This window comes from Chenopodium quinoa, unplaced genomic scaffold (genome assembly GCF_001683475.1).
Source record: "Chenopodium quinoa cultivar QQ74 unplaced genomic scaffold, ASM168347v1, whole genome shotgun sequence".
NCBI lineage: Eukaryota > Viridiplantae > Streptophyta > Magnoliopsida > Caryophyllales > Amaranthaceae > Chenopodium > Chenopodium quinoa.
In genome coordinates, this window is record NW_018742461.1 from 475,180 (window position 1) to 500,433 (window position 25,254).

The 25,254-nt window shown below is 34.6% G+C and overlaps 3 protein-coding genes across 4 annotated transcripts; 1 reads left to right on the forward strand and 2 right to left on the reverse strand.

The window, feature by feature from the left end:
- Positions 1–121: 121 nt before the first annotated feature.
- On the forward strand, positions 122–3,845 carry LOC110718502 (protein CHAPERONE-LIKE PROTEIN OF POR1, chloroplastic-like). The gene is made up of 3 exons (XM_021897338.1): positions 122–769; positions 2,337–2,694; positions 3,491–3,845. Exons 1-3 carry the CDS (start codon positions 473–475, stop codon positions 3,664–3,666), a joined length of 831 nt encoding a protein of 276 aa, XP_021753030.1. The 5' UTR covers positions 122–472; the 3' UTR covers positions 3,667–3,845.
- Positions 3,846–4,776: 931 nt separating this feature from the next.
- On the reverse strand, positions 4,777–9,437 carry LOC110718501. Its single transcript, XM_021897337.1, has 4 exons — positions 7,055–9,437; positions 6,492–6,715; positions 6,078–6,301; positions 4,777–5,983 (listed from the first exon to the last, which is right to left on the reverse strand). The coding sequence occupies exons 1-4, from the start codon at positions 8,127–8,129 to the stop codon at positions 5,110–5,112; spliced, it is 2,397 nt and encodes a 798-aa protein (XP_021753029.1). The 5' UTR covers positions 8,130–9,437; the 3' UTR covers positions 4,777–5,109.
- Positions 9,438–14,481: 5,044 nt separating this feature from the next.
- LOC110718503 (probable protein phosphatase 2C 60) lies at positions 14,482–20,639 on the reverse strand. 2 transcript variants are annotated; one of them, XM_021897339.1, is made up of 5 exons: positions 20,198–20,639; positions 19,194–19,834; positions 18,333–18,700; positions 16,090–16,326; positions 14,482–15,468 (listed from the first exon to the last, which is right to left on the reverse strand). In XM_021897339.1, the coding sequence occupies exons 2-5, from the start codon at positions 19,510–19,512 to the stop codon at positions 15,220–15,222; spliced, it is 1,173 nt and encodes a 390-aa protein (XP_021753031.1). In that variant the 5' UTR covers positions 19,513–19,834; positions 20,198–20,639; the 3' UTR covers positions 14,482–15,219. The 2 variants fall into 2 exon arrangements, with proteins under 2 accessions (XP_021753031.1, XP_021753032.1); XM_021897340.1 differs by having other exon boundaries at positions 14,482–15,465; positions 20,198–20,549.
- Between the last annotated feature and the right edge of the window lie 4,615 nt (positions 20,640–25,254).

Consider the following 25,254-nt stretch of genomic DNA (forward strand, 5'->3'; position numbering starts at 1 on the left):
AAATTCCAAACCTTATTTTTATTTTTCTCTCTGTCTCTTTTTTTAATCATATATTAGCTGAAACACGACAACAATGTCAAAACCTTTATCCCAAAAGAATGTGATTGGCCACATGAACCAAAATTTTATTTCCGATAATCATTCTTAAAAAAATAAATCCACAACTATACTTCATTTGCTGGTCCACAAAGAAATAAGCTGAAACTGACCACCATTATTTTTTCTCTCTCTTCCCTTCTCAAACACAAACACTTGTATAGCAGAATCCTCTCACAACACTCAACCAAACCAACAATATCCAAAACAAAACTACATTGTTTTCCATCAAATCCCAACATTTTTTTATTTTTTTTTAATATTCTTCAACCCTTTTATTCATACTATCTAAACAAATACAAGTAAATACATAAAATAAAAAATATTATTTATAGCCTCGCAAAATTTCTCTGGCCAAAAACATCCACCACCAAAAATGTCAGCTTCTCTCTCCGTGCGGCCCACTAGCCCCGGATTTCATCGCACCACGGCCCAGCCCAGTTGGCCCAGACGTTGTTGGGCCGTCTCTATACCCTCCCGTCGGACCTTAGCACCGGGCACCACCTTGGTTCGGGCCGGTTCTCGGGCCGATGATTCAGCCCCGTTTGGGATGTCTGTGGAGAACGCTTTGAAGCTTCTGGGTGTTTCGGAAGGAGCTTCCTTTGATGATATTTTGCGTGCCAAAAATTCAATCATTGCTTCTTGTAAAGATGACCCTCAAACTGTTGCTCAGGTTTAACAAGTGTAAATTTTTCAGCACCTTTACTATTTCAATTTCTTTTTTGTTTAATTTATGTTGTTATATGAATAAATTATTGATTTGGGTGTTTGGATTCATTAATAATTTGTTGTTTGGATGATTGGATTATGTTTATTGATTCTGGGTTTTCTTTGGATAACGTTGATCATAATTAGTTTAAATTTTGTTACATGTGATTAGTTTCAATGACGATGATGAATTTTTGCTCCTTATATTTTGAGGGTGATGTTTTGGGAGTGTGTATGTGGTTGTTAATTGTTGATGGGTTTTGATCTTTAATGCATATATATTGCATAAATTCAGTTAGTACTTGATTTCGCCATTTTTGTGATAAAATTCTTTTGAGATGAGGCGAGCTAGATTCTGATTTTCTCTACAGAGCTTGGAAGTAGTACTTGATTTCGCCGTTATGAATTGCTATTGAACTTTCTATAATGTTTCTGGAGTTCATTGATGAAGTGATAATGTAATGATTCTGATTTTCTCTACAGAGCTTGGAAGTAGTACTTGATTTCGCCGTTTTTGTGATGAGTTGCTATTGAACTTTCTATAATGTTTCTGGAGTTCATTGATGAAGTGATAATGTAATATGCTATGTGGACAGTGGTGGAGATATATTTGTCTTTTTATAAACAAGATGTTCTTTGGTTTCCTCATCTTGTTGACTCGAAGATTTCCGATTTAATCCAATTTAGTTGATGTTTCTTTAGGTAGTCCTTAGCCAGGTAGCTAGGAAATGAAACATGTTTCAATTTTTGGTTTTGGTTTAGAGAGTGGAGGGCTTTGTTGCTAACTAATTAGATAATAGAAACTAGATTCAGGTGCTTGGTGGTGATGAAAACAAAATAAAGAATTGGTATTGGTGGGGGCATTTTCTTGCTTTTGGCTATTTATTTGTGAGACGGCGATGAATGTTATAGATGTTTCTCCTTTCCATACAAGATCATGAATGTTTAGCGTAATGTGTTTCCACTCATTGCCTAGGGTTTTATTCAGGAAGATTTAATATAGATAAACCCAACTAATGAAATTGATAGTTTGGATGCTTATTGTACTGTATATTTCTATACTTGGGTTTATTATATTGGACCACTAATAATTGGGTTTATCTGTTTAGATTTTCTTAATCCTGTTACCATAATGTTGTAGCAGAACACTACATCCTCTCTCTACCCACTTCTCCAACCACCTGAGTGACTGATGTTAATTTTGGCACTGGCTCAGTACTATAAGCATGACCAACTTTCCTTGATGTTGCTCCTCATAGACGTTTAGGCTTCATTCTTTTCGCCTGAAAACTTCTTTTTAAACTACACTTTTTAGATGCAAAATAAATATGGAAGCCTTTGTCAATTCACCTGGACTTGTTTTTAACTTTTTACTGTGACTTGTTTGAACTTATTTGAAAATCCTTACCTGCTTATCATTTGTACGGTAAACTGAACAAGGACCTTTCTTATGCCTTATGAGTCACTTACATGTCTTGCCGCAAATGTCTATTATAACCCATAATTGAGATTATTCATTCATGTTTTTTTAGGTAGAAGCTGCATATGATATGTTGCTCATGCAGAGCTTAACACAGCGCCGAGCTGGAAAAGTTGTTAACAACAGTGTTCGCTTTGCTGATGTTAAACCTGTTAACTCTCCTAGTATGGGGACGATGCCTCAGTGGCTGCAATCATCAATGAAAGGTTCTTCTGTTACGGTTGAAACACCTGCTGCATCAGACCTGGGACTACAGGCTGGTGTTTATGGCGCAATGATGGTTTTGACCTATATCAATGGAACGGCATCATCTGCTGGAGCTGTGGCTGGGGCAGATGTTCCGGGGTTTATCCTAGCTACCAGTTTTGGAGCATCCCTATATTTCATGACGAAAAAGAATGTGAAGTTAGGTATGGCTCACTGTGACTCTTAACTCTCAATTTTCATTCATGTAGCTGATATACTCTTCTGCGACACATGTAACTGTTATACTCTTCTGCGACACATGTAACTGTTATATTCTTCTGCAACACATGTAACTAATATCTTGTTCTAGATTCATTTGAAAACATTTTTTCAAATCATTTGGAGGGTAAGACCTTGAGACTAAGTCACCTGTTTCTGGATTGTTGTATTGAAGGGTCAACATAGTTGATGCAATGCAGCACATAATTATGTAAAATAATTCAAGAAAGAATAAAGGAGATTTCTTTTGTTGGTGCTGCATTACCTACCTCATCCCTAAAAAGAAAGAAAGCACATTAAGAAATTGATGTTGGGGAACTTGGCCCACATCTTTCCAGTTGAACCCAATTACCATTATGTTGTTCCCAAAGCATTTGTTGTTTTTGGATTAAAAATTAAGTAGCCTATTTGTCTTTTAGTTAGGGATGATTGGGCCATTGGGGAACTAACAAGGGCAAATTGTCCTAAATGTTTTAATTGAACATGTTGTAGTTACACATCGATTTAGCCGTTTAGGACTCTATTGAAAATATTCCCCCCCCCCCCCCCCGGGGTAAAGCTGTTGTTGCCTAATTGTTAGGGAATTATCTGGATTTTATCAAGAATATGATTACAATTTAAACTATTTTAGCTTATAGGGAATGCATCCTCCATGTTGCTACCGAATGCCCCGGAGTAAATACTATACTTATTTCATGTGTGGTTATTATAAGTATTGATTGGAAGTTGGTGTGTGTTCAGGTAAAGCAACTCTGATAACCGCGGGTGGTCTTGTTGCTGGTGCAGTTGTTGGTTCAGCTGTTGAAAATTGGCTGCAGGTAGATATTGTTCCGTTTCTAGGTCTGCACTCTCCTGCTGCAGTAATCAGTGAATTTATCATCCTCTCCCAGTTTTTGGTCTCTCTATATCTTAGGTAGGCTCTAACAAAGTTGTAATTATTCCTTGCAGTTTATAATTACAGACTCCTAGTTTTTACTTTTTGCTCGAACATATCCTTGCATTTTTAGGATGTGTAGCTCATGTTATGTACAAAGGAAATGTAGCAGAAATTCTTATTATTTATAGTAAATACTATGGATTTCTTACTTATTACATACTAGAACTTTTGTGCATGAAAAGCCTGGCATCATGTAAGTTACTTCATATAAATGTTACATAGTGCAGAATAATGTGCAGAATAATGAATATCAGCCTCATTATGTACACTTATGGTTTTGAAATGCATTGCTGAGGCATGAGATTTGTAGTAAGCTTACTCGAATCTGGTTGTGCGCCAAAGGATTATAAATTAGAAATTGCATGTTGATTCTGTTATTCAAAATTAGAAGAGAAAATTAAAAAAAAGAGTGATGTTTCTTCTACTTGGGGATAGCTGTTTTGTTTCAAATATTGTTTAAAATCAATTATCTTATGATAAGAAAAACATTTCTTGGTTACCCAACTTAGTCATGTGAACTTTGACCCTCTCTTACCTAGGAAAACCCAAGAACCATCTGACCACCTTCAATCTTCATCTGTTTACCACAAACTCTGAAGCTTTGGGTGAAGCAAAAGTTTTACTCCACACTTGGTTTTTTTTTTTTTTTACCAAGCAGTAAAAAAAGAAAGGAGTGTTTCAACTTTGTTTTCTTGCTGTTTTGAGTCATTTAATTCCCAATGGTTTGCGTCCCTTATTGCTACTGGGATATTTTCTCAATGATTTCAGATGTGTTGATAGAATGGTCCTTGAGAAGAAAAGGTCTGCCTTTTGTCCCTTTTGGATCCTGAGCCTTCTCTAAGAAAAAGAATGTTAACAGTTTTACCTTTCACCTGAGTCTTTGTCTATGCTGGTTGACATTATCGTAGCCGAGTCTTGAGGGCTAGGACCTAGAGGGGTGCAAATGGGTCAATACGATCCGTAGTCATTAGATTTTGATTTGTGCTGTTATAAATCTTGTTAGATTGGTGGATAAACTTTCTGTTACGTATCATAATCTTAGACACACATTATGGGGGCATTGCTAAAGTTGGATTGTAACAATTTGTACTAAAACGCCAAGATGCACTCGTACTACATGTCTACATACACATACAAAGAATGCCCACCTGACAATTCCTGGAGCCACAAACAACCTAAAATTACTAGGCCAAAGAGACATGTGCACATCAGGAATTCTTTGGTCTTACAGCAAAATTGTGGGCAATCATCACTCCTATCAATTAAGTCGCAAAAATAAAACAATCCTACGGCAAACAACTAATAATCACTTCAAACCTGCACCTCAGCGAGCTGCTTCGATGCAAGTCTAATGTACAAACTGACTCTAGAATCCTTGATTGTTAAAATACTCAAGGTCTTTTCACCCAACCTCGGCTCATTTTTACCTTAGGAGCTCATTGACATAGGAACCTTCTTGGAAGCTTGTCTGTTGTTCACCCTTCTCCAAATTTTGGCGGTCATTCACCAAGTCGTTATACATTTTAAGTGAAGCTTTTGAGAAGTGCACCAAGGAGTCAAAAATCAAAGAGAATCCACTTTGGAATCCATTCAAAGTAATCCTTTGAGTTTCTTCCATGTAATTGTGATGTTTTTCCTTCTCAAACTCTAATCGACGCTTGAAATTATCCAATGCATCTTTCTTCTCTGCTAAAGAATCAGTTTGATGTTGTTGTTGGGTATCTTCTCGACTCTCTGCATCCTTTTCTGAAGGATTATACTCTAAAAGCTTAGTAGTCTCCTGAATTCTCCCCTCGAGTTTCTGATATGCAATCATCTTCTTCTCTAGTTCTTTAGCCATTTTGTCAACTTTTCTCTTTTGCTCTTGTTCCTCCCCTTGCTGAACCCATAATGCCCTCACATCCCTTACAAAACTCTTCATTGCCACAGAAACAGCCTTGTCAGGCAAATTTTCCATGGAAGTTAGCCAATCACGACATATCATGTACATGGGGGGACCTTTAGCTCGATATGGAGGTGGGTTAAAACGCTTAGACTTAGAGCCATATTCAACCTCTGGGACAATGAACTTGGACAGCCATCCATGAAGAGTCTCAACATAAGATCTTTGTGCAGCAACATACTCTGTGAAGCATTCCCGCCAGTTCTGAATTTCGGCCTCAAGCTGCAGGGTTGCAAGCCGGTGCGAGTCATTGCAGAATTTTCCATATGTTGGGCAGTCAAAGGTCTTAACCTCATAGATTATGTGGTTCTGGGTTTCATGGGATTCCATCATAATCTTCCATGACTGAGTTAAACTGCAGAGCAAGAAAGGATTATAAGCACACAGAGAAGTGAGAAAATCCACTACAGGATTCAGTATTATTGGATTAGGGGGGCTGTATTTCTTACCCTTGCAAGAGTTCAATAATCTGTGGCTGAAGCTCGTCATCTGCAAGCTTCTGAATTTGCTCAGAGATTGTCTCGGCTCGTCTGATGGCAACCAAAATTCGGGAGTAGAGATCTTTCACTGATGCTTTGGTCTTGTCAACTGATAACGAGTCATCCCCTTTAACATCCTTGTTTCTCAAATGTGCACATTTTTTTTCATACAACTTTCTGATGTTGTCTCCAGCCTAGAAACACAGACCAAAAGAAATACAACTATATGAGAATCTACACTTTATCCTATCAAATTTACCATCTAAACTGCTCAAAACTTTCTGGCTAAATTTTCATATAATCTGTTTTCAAGCAGAAATGCTGGTGTTTAAATATGCAGGTACCTATCATTAAAAGGGAAATTTTCCAATTTAGATTCTTTACCTTGACCTCATCATAGAGCTTCTTTTCCCAAGCATACAACCTTCCTAGGGTAAGTGAATGGCTTCCAGCGGACATGCCACCATAATCGTCAAAGAGATCATTCTTATACTCCGTCCATGAGGAGGAGTTCTTAGAGCTCGACGCCACTAAACTCTTACAAGATGAAGACCGTGCTGTATTCGATCGGTGCCATGTAATAGCCAGAATCAGTTTTGTTGAGTTTTCTGCATTTTAACAGCAGGAACCTAGTGAGAAACTTTTTTGCACAAAGAATAGAAGGAACAGTACTTTAACTTCACATGCTTCTAAAGCAGTGAATAAAGCTATATCCAGTAATACAAATCTCCCCATTTTCCTATTTCTAGTTAAGATCTTTCAAATTTGCTGGAAATTTTATATAATTGCAGCAAATAATGTCAGGGGTTTAAAATCCATCATAATTTCCTGGATAATTATAATTCAACACATACCATAATTTATCCTTCTATCAAATCAATCAAAGAATGCAAACTAATTCAATCACAAAATCCATAAAGAAGAGAACTTACAAAAATAAAAATTACCTTTAATTTCATCAAGACCAGATTGCATATGCATTTTGTTAGCTTCAAGCATCTTAGAAACCTCTTTACCAGAATCAAAAGCCCTAATAAAATGATCCTCAATATCTCTTAATGCATCCAACAACTCTCTTCCTTTAACTGGTGTATCAATTACTGTCAACCCTTTCTCATTTTCTCTCACATTTCCACCATCCATTGTCTTAACAACATCACCTCTTCCTCCACCTCCCACCATTTGCTCTACATTGCCCTCGCCTCGCCCGCCACAGCCACTACCATCATTTTCTCCCACTACATTACTCACAACCTCCCTCTCACCCACATTTTCCTCTTCCAATTCAGGTATCCCTTCTTCCTCCCTCACTGCCCTCAATTCATCATCCGGGTGTCGTTGAAACCCGCCTCCGAAACCACCCCCACCACTAACGTTACTATCCATGACATCGGTCCGAACCCCGGCAAAGGGGTTAAAAAAATCCCACCCACCATAATCCCTTTGAGGGGATGGCATTGGTGGTGGCATTGACATTGACATTGGCATACTCATATTACTCATGTAATAATACCCATAAGGCGGCAGCTGCTGCTGCTGCTGCTGCTGCTGTTGCTGTTGTTTTTGCTGGTTCTGCTGCTGAGTTTGTAAATCAACATTATTTTTCCGCTCTCTTTCCTCCAAATGTTCCTCCGAAGAAGAATCGGAGGAACACGAGGAGGAAGAAACAGGGGATTCACAACAGGGGAGTGCTTCTTGAGTGGTGGTTGTAGGCTGAGATGGGTGGTTCTGCTGCAGAAACATGGGGTTTGTGATTACCTTTTCGGCTTCCGGTACCGGGGCTTGGGACGAAGGAGAGCAATTAGGAGGTGGGAAAGTGATTAAAAATGGTGAAGAAGGTGTTGAATGTCTAGCTACAAACAGCTTAATAGCAGCTGAAACTGCATATAGTGAATGACAGTACCTACAATGTGCATCTGCTAATGCATACCTTTTTTCTACTGCTAATTTCATTAACTTCTTTCTTTCTCTACAAATTGAAACAACTTCTTCTTCCTCTAATTTTGATGCTACACAACCCATTATTCTTTTATAGAAATTAAAGTTTGGGAAAAGAAAAATTAAATAAAAGAACAAAAAAAATGGTGGGTTTTTAAAAGAAGAAGAAGAAAATCAAAAAAGGTGGAATTTTGGAGGAATGTGCACCATATTTTAGTCCCCTTTTTTCTTCTTTTTTATCATTAATTTGTAAAAAAGATGAAAGCTTTAGGGTTTTTTCTGAGGTTCTTCCAAAAATGGTGTTTTTTTTTCTTCTTTTTGTCTTGTTTGGGAACACTCTTTCACTCAACTGGGGTTTAAGAGAAGCAAACTCAGCCTTGTAAAAGTTCTCCAAAAACTCATTTCTTTTCCTAATTTTGCAAAATACAAGCTTAATAGTTTTAAAAAATTAAAACTTTACACAAACTCAAAAAATGAGAGTAGCAAAAAAACACCAAAAAAAAAACAAAAAAAAAACAGAGGAATTATACAGACTTGAAGTTTCTGCTAGTTTTTCTTTCTCTCTTTCTTTTTTACTTTGGCAGAAATACAGGAGAAGAAGAAGAAGAAGAAGAATATGGAAAAAAGAAGAGAGAGAAAATAAGGGAGGGAAATAGGAATAGTAGGGGAGGAGAGAGAAACAGAAAGAGGGTAGCAGGAAGAATCAAAGCTCGGTAAGGGTGGCAAGGGGCTCGAGAAAAAACACTGTTTTTTTTTTTTTTTCTTTTTTTCTTCCCTTTTTATTTCCTCTGTTGTGTTCTGTTATCGATTAATTAATCGTTACTAATGCCTCAAACCCCATCAGAACTCCGCGGTTAAACGTGACATAAACAGAATGTGATATGGCATGCAAAGTTGCAAACTAATAATAACAACATACAAGTAGGATAAGATGACATAATGTAACAGAAAAAAGAGTCAAGTAATGTACCAAAGAAAAACAAAGAAATGTACAGTATGAAACTATATCTATATAAGATCACAAATTTGGACTGGTCACTCAATAGAGGTTTGTGAGAAAAGAGGAGTCAAAAACACTGACAAAAAGTTGTCACAGCTCAAGAGGAAGAGAGAGAAAGAGAGTCAGAAGTGTTAGAGGTTTAGATTTTGGCTCATGGGTGCTAGTGTACTTGTACTATGCTTGGATGATTTTTATTTATTTAAATAGGATAATGATATATGTAGCCTTTAAATTTATATATAAACATTAATATACTTCCTAAAATGAAATTAGGTTGGGAATTCATGACAAAATAATGCGCAAATTGGTGTAATTAATATTAATTTATCTTCAATATTTCCTTATTTAGCTTCTTATACATAGTCCTTAGGGCTATGTTTATCATTTTCCATTTTAATAAAATATTTTATAATTATTTTTTATTATTTTATTTTAAGTAATCTATGTGATTTTATTTTATTTTAAGATATGGGGTAATACCCAATAAGGGAATATAATTTATTAGCATGTAATTATAGGGGTATGATACTGTCACCCACCTCCTGCTTGAAAAAAATAAATGTAATACTCAAAAATGGTGAGAATATAAGTGTTCCTAGGCATGAAAAATTTAATGTTGCTACTTAAATTAGTTGTATTAAATTTAATGTACTGTTCCTACCCTCTTCTTCAAGAAGATTTATAATGAGACTATCAGTATCATAGAGATCCCATCAAAAAAACAAAATATTTTGTAACAAAGAGAGATTTTTGAGACATTAATTGAATGAATAGAATAGGAGTGTAGGAGTGAACTCTTTGTCCATTGTAATTACAGAGTGTTTATTTTTTGTTTTCATTAACTTGCAAAGTAATTGCGAAAAAAACATCTTCAAGCATGAGCTAGTTAAGTTCTTAGAGCTTGTTTTAAACATGCTTTTAGGGAAGCTAATAAAGCGACTCACACTCTAGCTCATCGTAAGTTCTTAGCATTATAGAGTATTCTAGTAGAGTGTGGGGTAGAAGACGTCGTCAATTATTGAAGATGTAATTGCTGTTAATTTTTGTTTAGCTAATGATGAAAGTTAGGGTCGTTAGTCCTTTGCTATAAAGAAAAAAAGGCATGAGAACATACGGAAATCATCAAAATAACTACTTTATTTACAATTTAATCGAACCCCTCTTTGAAAATTGAGCAGAATGGGAACTAAGAGACATAGGAAGTGTGTAGCTTCACTTTGTTTGGCGGAGGTTTCTTGCTTCTATCCATAATGCTCTCCTCTATTTAAAGATGGTCATGAAATGTATTAATATTCAACATGTGGAGTTTTTTTTTTTGCACTCTCTAACTTTAAATTGTAACAACCCTTCCGAATTGTTAGTGTCTACACATATCTAAAATGTATAAGAACATTTACCAAACAATAGTCTTGTTAGTTTACACCCAAGGTATGTATGTAATGTATCTTAAGTTCATACTTGAAACTTCCATATTTCCATCACTTCCATGTCGTTGCACTCAAACCTCTTATACCGGAATTGTTTTCTAAATTTAGCATTTAGACACTTCATTATGTTACAAACACATTTTATGGTGAAAATGTAGTAGAGTCGTATGTCAAAGTATTACACATCCAAGTATATTTCTAGTGTCATAGGTTGTTATAACTCAACTCTTAGGCCCTGTTTCTTTTGAGCTTCTGGCAAAGTAGAGCAGAGCATGACATGGCAGATCATAGCAAATTTTTGGCTAAGCAGAGCATGGCATGACAAAGCATAGCAGATTTTAGCAGAGTAGAGAGCAGCTAATTTATACTCAGCAGAGCAGAGACGAGCATACCACAACAGCTCAAAAGAACAAGAACATACTAGTGATGCTGTGATGCTGCATCTAACTGCTAAATGGTTAGTGCCAAATTTACATGAAAATGGTACTTGTATAAAAATTAAACTTTTTAAATTTTAGCATAACAGAAGCATTTTTCTTAACAGCAAAGTGACATTGAAATATGAGCCATTCAAAAACTGTTAAAATAAAATGTACTGGTGGAGTAGTTAAAATATTACTACTACTAGTATCATGAAGAAGAATAGTTAAAGTAATTACTACTTACTACAAATAAGTTAGTACAAGTAAAAACCTTAAATTAGTTGTTAATTAGAGTATTAGTCTAAACTTAATTAGGTTGAAGAAATGTTTTTATGGGAGAGTGAGAATATGCTCTGACAATCCTGACATATATTAAGGGCCAAAATAGTCAAGATTTTTATTTTCTCTTAAACAATTACACCTCGTAATTCTCTTTTCTTCTTTCTTTCTCTCACTAACAACTTGCTTCATTTCTTATTTTTTAAATTTTTTTATGGTGTTACGTGTTAAGGCTAAGAATTAAATTAGCTTAATTATTCTACGGTTTATAACCTTAATCAGGAAAAAGTTAGCTTAGTTAAATTTATCTTGATGTTTCTATTCTCTTAATTATTCTTTTTGGACAAAGTTTGTAAATAATTAGGTTCTATTCTCTTCCACTTCAATTACTCATTTTGTTAGAATTAGACCAAATAAAACTAGACGATATTATAGTGATAACATGAAAACGGATTAGATTAGATATAAAAACAGACCATACTATAACTTATAATATTAATACCAAAACACCTCTTTATAGAGGTGAAAAGAAAAAAGTCTTACACCTTGCATTATGTTATTAATCGCTACACTAGAATGAGCATTGAGTGGAGAATATAGGGTGAAGATGGGGGGCTATGAAGTGAGTAATATAAATTGTGATACACGGAGTAATTAGTAAAACAATTATACTTCGCATAGTGTAATAAACTAATAATGATAGAGAGTCTAATTCAAATATAAAGGGTAGCAATTAATAGGAAACATTGAAATTAAAAACAATAGCAATTGACGTAAAATAAAGAGAGTATTATTACGTGTTCCTCAAGTGTAATTGGACTTCGCAAGATACTCTATACAATTTTAAGATACACTTGTTTGAACTTTAGACATTATGATTTCACATACACTTGTGTGTGATAGGTGGGAAGATATGACATTACAATCTACATCTCTCTAATCTTATCTCAACTTCTAAAATTATAACTAAAGTTATTAAGTATTTAAGTGACATATGTATGAAATTATTCGGCCTTTTAACTACCAATCCTACTTCTTAAGGGGGTTTTTTTTTTTTTTTTCTTCTCTTAAGGGATAAATTTACTACCAATCTAAAGTTAATGATTTGAGGATTATTTACCGTTCTTCTATATTACATTCTATAATTAAAATATCTACCTAAAAAAAAAAAAAATACTCCGTAATCATTAAAATTAAACCATCTAAGGTATAAGAGCAATAAAGACTACAGTTTACCTTTATTTTGGTAAAACGAAATACTCATGTTTGTGTCAGTATAATTGTCATATCAAGCCCATACAACTGGGCCATTTGGTAAATGGTGGGTCGAAGAGTCTGATGAAACAGGCCCCACTCAAACGGGCGGTCCACAAAAAATTGCACCCATCCAATTGTAGACCCATTCATTTGTAGCCTTCTAGGTTTATAATCTGGGAAATAGGTTCACTGGTGGTTAGCCATTTTTTACAATACGTCGTAGGAGGTTAGTGTAGCGGGCCTATCGGCTAGCTCTACGACTTTGATAATAAACGATGATAATGATAATGGCTTTATAAGTAACTCTGTAGAAAAGATTTCATGTCAATTCATAAGGTAAAAGTGTAAAACTAATCTCTCCTCAAATACCTCATTTTCTTCCAAATTTTCATAATCAATTTAGGGGTGGTATTGTGTGGTAATGAAGATTGTGGGGGGAAAAAAAAATCACATGCTGGCTGGTAAGAGTTCCCTTGACATAGTAATGACCTTCATTGCAAGATTATATACATATTCATAACCATTACCACAATTTATAACAGTTAACCAAACGCGCTATTTATAACAGTTAACCAAACGCGCTATCAGGTATAGGGCTAGGGTCATTCTCACTAAGATCATTATAGGAGGGCTAGGGGCATTCTCACTAAGATCATTATAGGAGGGAATGCCTTAATTGTAAAAACCTTCCCTTTTCTTGTAAGATGAGTCTATTACCCCCCCTTTAAAAAAAAAAAAATTAAAAAAAAGCTGCTTTCCCAATAACTCCAATAAGTGATGTTTCTCTTCATTATTTCGATGGGCCTTCCTATTAAAGAAAAATTCAATTTTATTAATGAAGTGTCAGAAAGTGTAACCCTTTTGGGATAATGGGGTTGATCAAAATAGCCGAGACTTGAACAAACGACTTAAGTTTCTCAAAGTTTTACTTGATGTCTTGATCACAAACTCAGCAATCAGAACAAGCTATTGTTTAGACGTGTAGTACTGACTGGTGAAGAGCAAAAGGTTCGGGAATCTGTACCAGGGCGACGAGGTCTAAACTTGTAACAGGGCTCCTAAACTTCAAACGGAAGCTCGATCTTGCTCACCCCTAGACAGTAGATACACCTGCTTAGTCTGTGCCACTAGCGACGTATGGACAATTTTGATGTGAACAAGTATTGTAGTCTTCTTATAGATCTGAAGGTGGTCACGAACTCACGACTCACAAGGCAAACTGATTCAGGCTTAAGCTGTTTTTCGCCTTTAGACCAACATGGTTCTACAAGTTGCCAATTCTTTTATGAATCAGGCGAGGCTGGATTGGTTCAGTTCATCGCTGCATATCAGCTCTACTAGGAAAGAAACAATCTGCAATCCTTGACCATCTTGGTTAACTGAGTTCTTGCAACCCAACTCAACCCATTAAGGGTGTGTTTGGTTCATCGAGTTGGAATAGATTGGTATGGAATCTCATACTAGAGAGGTATGGATTCTAAAACCCATACTAGTCCAATGTTGTTTGGTTTTATCGTTGGAATGGATTCTATCCTTCATTAATAGAATGGATTGTGAATCTTATTAAGAGGGGTGGGTATGGGATTGCATGAGTATGGGGAGAAGTTAGAACCCCTTGGGTATGAAATTCCATTACTAAAAACCTCAACAAAACAAAAAATTAGATGGAATGAATTCTAACTCCATTTCAATCCGTTCCAAATGATCCAACCAAACGACCCCTAAAGTTATCCTAACGCTGCAATTGTTTTCGCTTTATTGGCCTGACCCCATAAAAAACAGCATGACAATTTGACCCAAGATGTATAATCCTCGTCCAGTCCGTTTCAAGTCTAATCGAACCAGGTGAGTTAGCCTACATTGACTGGTTCACCAACATTTTTCGACATATTTTGATTCAGATTAAAAGACAACTTGTACTCGTATAGCTAGAAAGGCCATCACGAACAATGGCCACATCCCCTGCTAAGACTGAGGCGATTTAAAACAAAAGGCAATACCACAACCACAATGCTATAGAAATCAATTCACCAAGGCATCAACCAAACAGGTAAATGGCAAGATATATACAACCCTATCCTTAAACCAGATGGACAGCTCGAATAGCAAACATCATCGTTCAACAAGTTAACAGCCAATTTATACTTCGTATATTACAAGTTCCTCCAAGGAAAAACAATTCAAAAGGGTCCAGCCTAAAGCCAATGTCCTAGTGCCTACCTTAAAGACAGTTTATGCAATAAAAGCGAAGAAACTATCCAAACCCATATCTACAAACCCCAAGTGGGGAGCAAATTAACTCCAAATCTGAACCAAAGGAGGCGAAATCACAAATTCGTGCTAGGCTGAAGAAGCTTAAAGCCCCTTTCAGTTAGCATCTTAGCTAAAAGTTTCTTAAGAAGTTCAGACTGAAGAGTATAGCCAAAATGGCCCCTTTTTCTTTCCCTTTCTTTTTATACAATGGGCCTAAAAGCACCCTTCGGATATATTAAGTAAAACAATAGAATTAAACAAATAGATAGGGTAAAAGTGGAAAATCCTCGTAACAAAAGATACTAGTCAATATGAGGAATTTAACTACCATAACCATCACCTGAGGTATTCTGATTTCCATATAACACTGTTCTCGATTCCACGACAGACCTTTAAAATCCACTGTCAGTTCCAAGTTAAAAGTAGCTACGGCATAAATCATGAGAACACGTTATAGTACCCTCTCCTTTTGCCTCTCCCCTTCTTCAAAAACGCACCTGATTTTCTGAAAGCCATTTAGCATGACAAGTGAGCATCTACGAGGGTGCTAGAGTATTCGAAGGCAGGGTAATCCCACCTCCTCTAATTGATACTTGTGGACCCTTAGATCCACTCGTAGCCCGACTCACAAGATTTGAGTCGAGGAACACCACAACCACAGTGATGTCATCATGGAAATGACGGCGAACCCCACGGTCAATTTTCTTCAGGTCCGAATATCTCATTTCTCGCTTCTTAGCCGCTTCTTGAAGTGCAGTTTTAACCAGTCTCTTAGCACTTCCCTGCTAAAACATAAGGTAATAGATTAGATATGCATGTCGTAGAAAGACAAAGAAAACAGTTTTAATACAAATAACAATACTATGATATATTGAAAATTTGAAACTATGGATAAACCGAAGACAAAGGAAACAAGAACCAAGACACATTTATCTTTCCTCCACATTATTGTGCATGAATAGGTGTTTTTTTTTTACCCAAACAAAAGATGTGAAGGCATTTTGAGACATCCAATCAAGAGATTGTGAAAAACATTAAGGAGCGGGAGAAGAATTCAGTGACAGATGCACAGCTCAACAACAGAAGCACATATAACTGACCTCATAAAAGGTAAAGCTGTGCTTAGACAGCTACTTATAACAGACTACAGAGTACTTAGCAAATCTACATATTAGACATTTCTCAAGGCGCAGAAGCATAAAATCAAACTAGAATTTGAAAAAAAAAAAAAAAGAAAGAAAGAAAGAAAAAAAAAAAAAAGAAAAAAAAAGAAAGAAAGAAAGAAAGAACATTTCAAATTTTGACTAATATATTAAGTTTAACATTGCAAAAGAGGATATTCCAGATCTACTAAATATGCCACGTAGCAGAATAAAAGCTACTGATCAGTACTACTTAAATCTTACATTACGTGGATTATTTTGGACAATATCAACAGCTTGTTGATTGCTAAGGTGCTCCCACAATCCATCAGAAGCAAATATTACAAATTGATCATGTGGCTGCAGCTCATGAGCTATAATTGATGGGTCTGCGCTCAATATCGGTCTTTTGATAGGTTCTCTGAGTCGGAATTTGGCAAATAGAGGTTCTCTATTGAACTCAGCCTTCTTAAGATATACATCTCCAATAGATCTAGAAACCTGCAGTTGAGAAACTCATAAATGTTAAGCACATTTTTTTTGCCATAGGGATAAAACATGAAATGGATGCATTGAACAAATTACAAAATAACAAATCTATCAACCCTCACTCATCTTAAGTTGATATAAATCCAGCTTCACAAGATCCACTAAAACATTGATACAGTAAATTCAAAAGCAGATCTTTTGAACAGCCAAAACTACTAAACACCATTTACAAAACAAAATCCACGGGAAAAAACATTTTGTGGCTTAGTGCTTGCCAAAATGCATAATGCACTTCAAAATGGAATCCACAGTTTGCCCTAACTTTTGGAAGTTTTCTGGTATCGGGGTCCAGTGTAAAAGGATGACATAATGCTCATAATTCCATGTCATATACAACTTAAAGACAGAAACTTTTTAATTTCTACCGTAGGAAAAGGTATAAACTCGTAGAGCCAATATGAATGTAAATGCCAGAGGAAAACCTATATTGTAGCCTATCCATAAGGTACATCCAAATTGCAGCCAAAACTCAAGTGCAGTAATTATTCCAAAGTCTGTCGTATTGTGACTCTAGTCTCTATGTATTTGACCATGAAATTCAATATTTCGAGAAGAATAAACTTGCACCGTATATCAATCCTCAATTTACATATATATGTTGAAAAAAAAAATAATAATAAAAATAATAAAAAAAAAAATCACATTTACTGCAGTGAAGCAGCATAGAAGTTAATACAATCCATCACTTCATATGCTAAAGCAAGATACAAACCCAACATTTTCTTTCAATTGAAGCAGCTAAAATCCTAAAACTTAATATCACTATATCACTAGTTCAGGGTTGTATCCGAAAGCTGCAAGCCTGCAACATCACAAGAGATATATCTTGCTATCCAAAAGTTGGTCTAACTGATGGGGTCTACAACCACTTTCACACACAATTTTGAATCAATGAGAAGTCAAGAAGTAGCTTTCTATTGTAGGGCCCATTTAGTTCCCCATAATCTTGCAAAATTCTTACAGTTGGGTTAATTACATGAAAAGGGGAGTGAATCTACCTATATAAATTTCGAGCATTATCAACCACACTATATTACAACACAGCCTATATTACATTAGATCAATTACTAATAGAAGTACTTTCTAATAACAGCAACCGCCAACCCACCATAAATGGTTATGAGTAGAGAAATATTCATTCAGTAGTATGCCTAAACAGTTTCCCTCAGTCCCAGAACTATTATACGAAGAACGATTTTTAGTTTAGTTAGTCCGAAACTGTTGTCCTCTTTAGTAAAAGAATGCCAGTTTGCCAAATCAATTTTTTCCCCATAACCATTAATCCATTATGCCATAGCCTAATTGGTTAAATCTCCAATATTAGTTAATTACAATTCGCATTCATAGAAAGCAAAAACCAGACAATTATGTGGGACAGAGCGATTAATGAAGGATACAATACAGGACAATGGAAACAAAGTTGGGCTGACATTGAAATTGACAGTACAGTTCAGAATTATCTTATGGGATTGAGCTTACCGGAAGAAACTACATCACAAACAGACATAAGATTTTATCCAGACACTAGTGAAAATTTAGCAAGATAGAAATCACAAAAACATTGGATTGGTCCTCAGTTTCAGAGCAGTAGTTAATTCTTTTTACATCCTAATGACAATCTAATGCAAGCAGCAGGAGCAAAAATGAGATAAGGAAAACTTGAAGAGATCAATACTCCTTTAAGAGACAACTGAAGAAGCTACAAGATGACTATCCACTGCACATAGCTATCAAACTAAACTAAATTATAATTAGACCCCATTCACACTCCCATATCAAGTAACTTATCAGCTACTCCTTCCACTGGTTGCATAAACAGGATTTTCAACGCAGTCTAGTGATTTCATGGTTTAGCTTACTTGAAAGTGAGGATAATTGACAACAGGAAGTTATTCGAATTGAAGTAGGACAATAACCAATACGATGCAAGTAACAGCAATTCTGGACACAAATTATACCTGTATAAGGCCCTTTACACGCCAAACATTATGCTTTAACACGACAATATGTGAATCATCAGGATGCATTGACCGCAGCTCCTGTCTCACAGCCTCTAAACATGCATTGTGCTCTGTTGAGAGCTGGACTGCAAGAACTTCTCCTGTTGCCTTGACAAGTCTCCCCAATACAGCTCGAGAATCACCAAGATTTGCGATATAAAGAGTCCCATTACATATCACTCCTACTAAGCAGCATGATCCAACAGCTGCGATTTGGGGTTTCATTGGCCATTGCCTAGTAACAACAGATAAAAATCCTTCTTCTGTTGCTTGAAATGCCTTCCGAATTACATCAGCAGATATGCACTGGTGTTCAGTAGCAAATCCTGCAAAATAATTGATATAATTTACTCTGGTGAACTTAATCCCCAAACTCAAAATTCATAGCCCATTGCATACAAACAACAGGATCTTTCACAAGAATTGACAATTTCTTTGGTTTCCTGTTCTTTTAACAAGACGTAATGGAAAATTTTATACATACATGCAGTCTCAAAGAAAACAACAAAAGAAACAAAAATTTAATTTAGAGGAAATCTGACAGAGGATGGACTTTGGAGTCAAGTAATTTGATAAAGTGAAATTCATAACTTCCAAAAGAACCTATCTTATCCAAACTTAGAGGAACTTTCAACAAGATTAGCAGTGGGTAATAGTTATTGGAATAAAGAGAGTACACCAATTGATCCCCATGTCCGTACAAAAACATAAGGAACAAATTAATTCTTCCATTCACTCATTACTTCATTTTAATTCCACAAACCAAACAAGAAGCACAGAATTGTTGTTCCAATTTGAAAGCAGTTTGAAGAAACTTACTGCGGAGATGACGAAAGAGGTGATCATTGATATAACGCGAAGTCTCCGGGCCACCATGCCCATCATAGACGCCCACAAAAGTACCAAAGGGACCAGAATCAAGTGTGCTCAAGCTGCCTGATTCAAGTTGACTTTGATCCTCAAGCAAACTATTGGCTTGCACAACAGCCATTGAGAAATCACCATTAACATGCTGCCCAGTGTCCTTGTACCATAGTAACCCTTCTTGACGCCCAATCGAATCCGAACCCGCGTGGATTGAAGGATCCGAAACTGGCCACAAACAGGCCCTCAGAAAATTCATGAACCCTGATAGCATACCTCATCTCAACCAAACCACCCTCCTAATTCCCCACATTTCATATGGGACACTTATAAACAACTTTTTCACCCAACAATATTACACCCTCCCTTTTTTCCACCTAAAAATTGCAACTCCACCCTTCTTACAATACGCAAATCACCCCTACAAGTCTAGTCTACAACACCATAAAATCGAAACACACCCTAAATTCTACAATATTGACATATATATTGATCAATATGTCTAACAGATCATATTCCAGTCTAATTTAGTCTCAAATTTTCAATTTGATTTGATTTTATTTGATTCGAGCTCCGAAACCCAGTTATAATTCTCCCTGAAACATAATAATCAACATATCAACAAAGTTTCTATCACGAAAGATAAACAGAAAATTAATCAATTTCAATAAGAACAGTTGCAAAGAGGTAATAAACTCCAACTTTTTCTCTCTCCAAATTTTTAGGCCACAAATAGTGCTTTGAAGCTATATATCATAGATAAACCCACAACAAAGGAAGTTTCACAAAGAAGAAATTAAAGACAAAGATGACATAATTCCAAATTTTAACTCAACCCCACAAAGTCACAAACACTTCAATTACTATCAACCAACAAATCATCAATTAAAAAAAAAAAATTAAAAATTAAAAAAAAAAAAATCAAACCCAAGATTTAAAACAAATTAATAAAAACTGACCTTATAATTGGGGGACTCCCACTCTTTGTTGGGGTACCCAGAAGCTGAGCAAAGATCCAGAAAAAAGAGAAAAACAAACAAATACTACTTGTGGCTGCAAATACTTTCAGATCTAAAGATACATCAAAATCAAAACCAGTAAAAATTGCAGAAAGATTGTATTTTTATTTTTTGGGTACTTTTTTTTTAATAAATTGAGCTTTGTTTGGTATGAGTAGTTGGAAGAAAGTGATGAGACTGAAGAAGAGAATGAAAATGAGGTATCAGCATTTCCAGAAAAGAGGTGAATTGAATTGAATTTTGTTTTAGTTTTCTTTTTTTGAAGGGGAGTTGGGGTTGGGTTGGAGGGGTCTTCTTAGCAGACAGACCCCATTAAAAATCAACAATGGAGAGCTTCAAGCCAGCAAAGCATAGGACCAACTATGGGCTCCACATCCCACTTGAAATAAGCTTATTTTAAGATAGATTATACTCGCTTTGTCCTAAATTAATTGTTATATTTTAATCATTTTTTGTGATTTTTTTTCAAGGTCAAATAGCATAATTAACTGAGATGAAAAAAAGAGTAAGTCCTCTTGTAATTTATATTAACACGAATCAAAAAAATATAAAATGTCCCGGTTATGTTTTAAAATCATGTCTGATAATTAATTTTTTGAAATTATAACTATGATTGTTTCCTCTAAACTCCGACTATACAAAAGTTGAAAGTAAAAATATTAAACAATTTATAAACATTAATAAAATAGAAAGATAAAATTGTAAATAATACTAGTATAATTATTATAATTGATAACCATTCCTTGGGATTGCATATATCAAACTCTTTCTTTCAAATTTTTATATACAAGTATGAAGGTTTTATATTTGACAGCAAAAACTATAAAGATTATTATTATATTAATGTAAAAAGGAAATAGGAAGGGAAGAGTCAATGAAGGTTCATTCGGTCCCTTGGTTCCCTTTTAGTTTCTTATATTTAAGATTATAAAAATAAAAATCAAAGAAAAGAGTTGGCTTTTCAAGGTCAGCGTTAAGCAGAAGGAAGTTTCAGTGGATAATGGTAAAGTTTTGATGATAGCAAAAAAAAAATTGAGGTTTGGTAGTATAGTAGAAGTAATGTTCATAAATGAACAGTTGGGAAGGCGGTGATTGAAAACTCTTTTCTTTTTGGTTTTTATCTAGGAGAGTTTAAATATTAAATTTGGATCGCTCTCTTAAAGATCGAATAGTTGTATTTAATAAATAAAGAACTAGCATAATAGTAGGAGAATCAACCTCTAGAATATGAGATAACAATAGTCGAGTATATGGAGTAATTGTTTTATATTTGGTGACTTTTATGCCTCAATTAGAAGATACGGATGGAGTAATTGTTTTTTCTTGTAGCAGCCTTAGACTTGTGCTTTTTAATATTGTGGACTTCATCATTTTATGCATAACTTTTGATTTAGATTACTAAACAAGTCCACACTCATTTTTCAATTTTGGTAAGACTTGTGGTAAAGTTTCTCTTTATTGTTCAAAGAATCAAAGTATGTTTAGATTGATGTCCACTTGTAGGCGTTATAGACTTATAGAGCACATATATAGTAGGTTGTAAATCTTCTACTTGTAGGATTTGGGCATGACAGTCTCATCATAAGCATTTACTATAGCTGCACAAACAAATTAATTACGATAACTTAAAACTTATGACTATCCATGGTTCGTTAAAAAAACATATGTGTTAGCATTTTACAAAATCTAGTACCATATGTCTTGTTAATCATAATACAATATTTAATATGCTAAATGTCAGTTAATAAAAACATTAAATTGCTAAGGTTTTAAAAGTGCGTAGTTAAGTAAACAGAATTCAATCTCATTCACTCGTACTTTCTTATTGGATATCAATATTTAACACATCACGCCCTTGAAATGATTTAGTCAGCTAAGCTAATCTACATCCAAAGAATTTTCGCACATCATTTATACAAAAATAAAATAAAAATGATATCATTTCCTTGGGGCTATGCCGGCTATCTACCCAAAATGGTGTTGAAAATGCAGTGATGAATAATGCATGGAGGTAAGAAAGACATGGTATGTAGGGACTAGATAGGGAGCAGTACAATAGTAGAAGAGGACATAAAACTCTCCAATTCCTAGGTACCAACCAACCTCTCTAACCAGCTCATTCTGAGCTTTTCTGTTGCTTTTTTTGGGAGCTCTTTTTGGACCGCCGACCTTTCATTTTTATTCTACTACTTCAAGAATATGATCTAGCTTTTTGAGTTGACCTCTCAATTAATTTTAGTTTCCATGATATTGGCCTTAGTTTGACAAATGCTGCTGAGGTTGTAGCTGTTAGCTATTGACTGTACGATAAATTATTCGTAATCAATTATTCCATTGTTATAACGGAGTGCAGATATAGAAATAAATACTCGTAACAAACTGCTTTTGAAAATAGAAGGGTCTTGTGTTGTTAGTTGATTTACGATAAAATAGTTGTTGACTAGATATAGTTGTGAGAGATAAATTTTGTTTTTTCTAAAAATGAGGAATATTCAATTACTATTTTCATCCTCAAAATGAATATTCTTAACTTTTGGCATAAACTACTTGCATCACTAATCAGTAATCACTATACAATGCAACGCAAATGTGAAGGGTGATTAAGTGTTTATGCAATAATTCTGCCAAGAACTCTTGAAGACAAAGATTTTAAATTTAATTTGTTTAATTTTTCTCTTGTTGAATTGTACGAGCAAACGAAGCTCAATGCAATAAGGTACTGAGCTTTAATCCTAGTTTGTAACTCTGTTGATTTGTAATTCTATTGATTAGTTATGTATATCAATACGGTAAAAGCTAAGTAAATGGAAATGGAGATGGAGAAAATTAAGAATGGCCACTTTTATTAGTTAGTCAAACAGACACTTTATGCATGCATTTGGTAGCTACCACATTGCCTGCCTAAACAAATTTACGGTGTTAGACGTGTTATCCTAATAAGTTTGAAATTCACGATATTAAAGAAAGGTAATAAACATCCTCCCTTTTCAAAAAATTTAATGTTTATATCTTAAAAAAGTTTTATTGACATTGTAATATTTAGTTTAAGAAAAACTTTAATAATTATTTTGTTTCCACCCTGTTGCAATATTTTAAAATGGAGAAAGTACTATAAATCAATGTATAATTACGTTATTGTATCACATGAAACACATAGCAACACCCCTTGTTTGGCATTGTCATTCAATTAAAAGGCGGTACTATTGGCTTTCAAAAGAAAAAAAAAATGGCCGTACTATAGAATAATCGAATTGCCTTATATAGTTCTGTCATCTTTGTAAATGCTATTTATATACGTAGGTCTTCCCATTTAATCGGCTTAAACTAAACTAGGAATTTACATAACTCTCTTTATCACCTAATTGATTGTCCCCTAGCTTTTGTAGGTTTTATTTTATTAACATATATGCATGCACATGGAATTTATAGATTATGATAATACTACTAAGTCTACTATTTATTGCTAGGAAGTTATAGACAGTTGAGAATGAGTTGTAAATCTCTGATTTAAAAAGGAAAAAGGTTTAATTTGAAACATGGGTAATGATATATAGCCCTTAGGGCGATATATAAGCATTAAATATACTTTTTAAAATGGAATTAAGTTGGAAATTCATGACAAAATCACGCACAGATTGGTGTAATTAATGTTACTTTATTCTCAATATTTCATTTTTTAAGCGTTTTATACAATTTACGCTAGTGATGAAATTGATTGGTTAATTAATCCATATATATTTAACCAATTAATTTCTTTTCTATATCCATGAATCTATAATTTCTAAAATAGTCCGACGATGACTTGAGAAATAACAATCAGATTGTGACCTTTGCTCATTTACTTGCTTGAATTGTAATACAACCTGCAATATTTGAGAGTTAGGGTCATATTCAGTGTTGTATATTATGCATGAGTTAATTTCTTCAGGTTTTTATCGTGCCTAGAGGGGACTATGACCTTGGACCAAACCTACAACTTAAAGAGCCGACTTCTAAGAAAACCTATACAATTTCACAAAGTATTTTCACCTCGAGTCTACCCATCTAATACATATAATTTCAAAAACTAATATGTCCAATGCAATAACAAATATACTTTTCAAAAGTTTATGTAAAGTGTCCAAAAAATTATACTAGTATTTAAATTTCAAAAGTTGAGATGTTTAAAAACTTATATAAAATATCCAATTACTTATATCTATCTTAATTACCGTGAGTTCTCGTAAATTTTAGTTGGATTTTTGTCATAAAAATGACCCTATTTTTTTAAAACCAAAGTAGCCCTTGTTCATAAAATGCAAGTACGCAACTACACTAAATCCCTAAATAAGTACGTACGTATTGTAAACCATTTTTGTTGAATTCAATAATGCTTCACAATCGATTTTTTTTTTTTTTTTTTTTTTTTTTTTTTTTTTTTTTTTTATGTACTCTGGGTTATTTAGTTGAATCTAATTTTTTGTGGTAGCTTATAATTGAATCAAATTTACGTCACATTAGAAACAAATTATCTTCTTCTTTACATAGATCCAATTCAAAGTTTTAACATCTTGTTATAATAATAATACTCGTAATTTTCATAAGCCAAGAGTTCTTCCATCCTATCTTAAAAGTATGTTCCATTGAGTATTCCTAAAACATTAATTGATTGACATGTATGCAGTTTAATATTTTACTTAATAATCATTTTCAGCCGACCAAATATTAAACTCGATCGTATCAAATATACTTCAAAGCATATATCTACAAATGTAGGTTTTTTTATTTGTTAAGATCAAAAATTACTACGAATTTAAACTATTCAACTAGGGTACGTTATAGTGGATAATAAACTAGTTTAGTTAATTAAAGTTTTGAAGGGTGGTCATCAAGACTTGTCTACACCATTTGCGCTGGTCGTTCTGCCCCAAACAAAAAAAATAAATTAGGAAACCTTGTGCAGTTGTACTTGTACACAGAGTAGTGTGTGATAAAACAATAATTCCCCCGAGTAAAAT

What these genes read in the sequence shown, in the direction of transcription:
- LOC110718502 (XM_021897338.1), top strand. Translation starts at nt 473, where the DNA reads ATGTCAGCTTCTCTCTCCGTGCGGCCCACTAGCCCCGGATTTCATCGC. An exon ending in ACCCTCAAACTGTTGCTCAG is followed by an intron (nt 770 to 2,336) that starts GTTTAACAAGTG and finishes ATGTTTTTTTAG; the next exon opens with GTAGAAGCTGCATATGATAT. An exon ending in GAAAAAGAATGTGAAGTTAG is followed by an intron (nt 2,695 to 3,490) that starts GTATGGCTCACT and finishes GTGTGTGTTCAG; the next exon opens with GTAAAGCAACTCTGATAACC.
- LOC110718501 (XM_021897337.1), bottom strand. Translation starts at nt 8,129, where the DNA reads ATGGGTTGTGTAGCATCAAAATTAGAGGAAGAAGAAGTTGTTTCAATT. An exon ending in TGGTCTTGATGAAATTAAAG is followed by an intron (nt 6,716 to 7,054) that starts GTAATTTTTATT and finishes GTTAAAATGCAG; the next exon opens with AAAACTCAACAAAACTGATT. An exon ending in AGCTCTATGATGAGGTCAAG is followed by an intron (nt 6,302 to 6,491) that starts GTAAAGAATCTA and finishes CTGTGTTTCTAG; the next exon opens with GCTGGAGACAACATCAGAAA.
- LOC110718503 (XM_021897339.1), bottom strand. Translation starts at nt 19,512, where the DNA reads ATGCTATCAGGGTTCATGAATTTTCTGAGGGCCTGTTTGTGGCCAGTT. An exon ending in CCTCTTTCGTCATCTCCGCA is followed by an intron (nt 18,701 to 19,193) that starts GTAAGTTTCTTC and finishes ATTATTTTGCAG; the next exon opens with GATTTGCTACTGAACACCAG. An exon ending in GTGTAAAGGGCCTTATACAG is followed by an intron (nt 16,327 to 18,332) that starts GTATAATTTGTG and finishes TCTCAACTGCAG; the next exon opens with GTTTCTAGATCTATTGGAGA.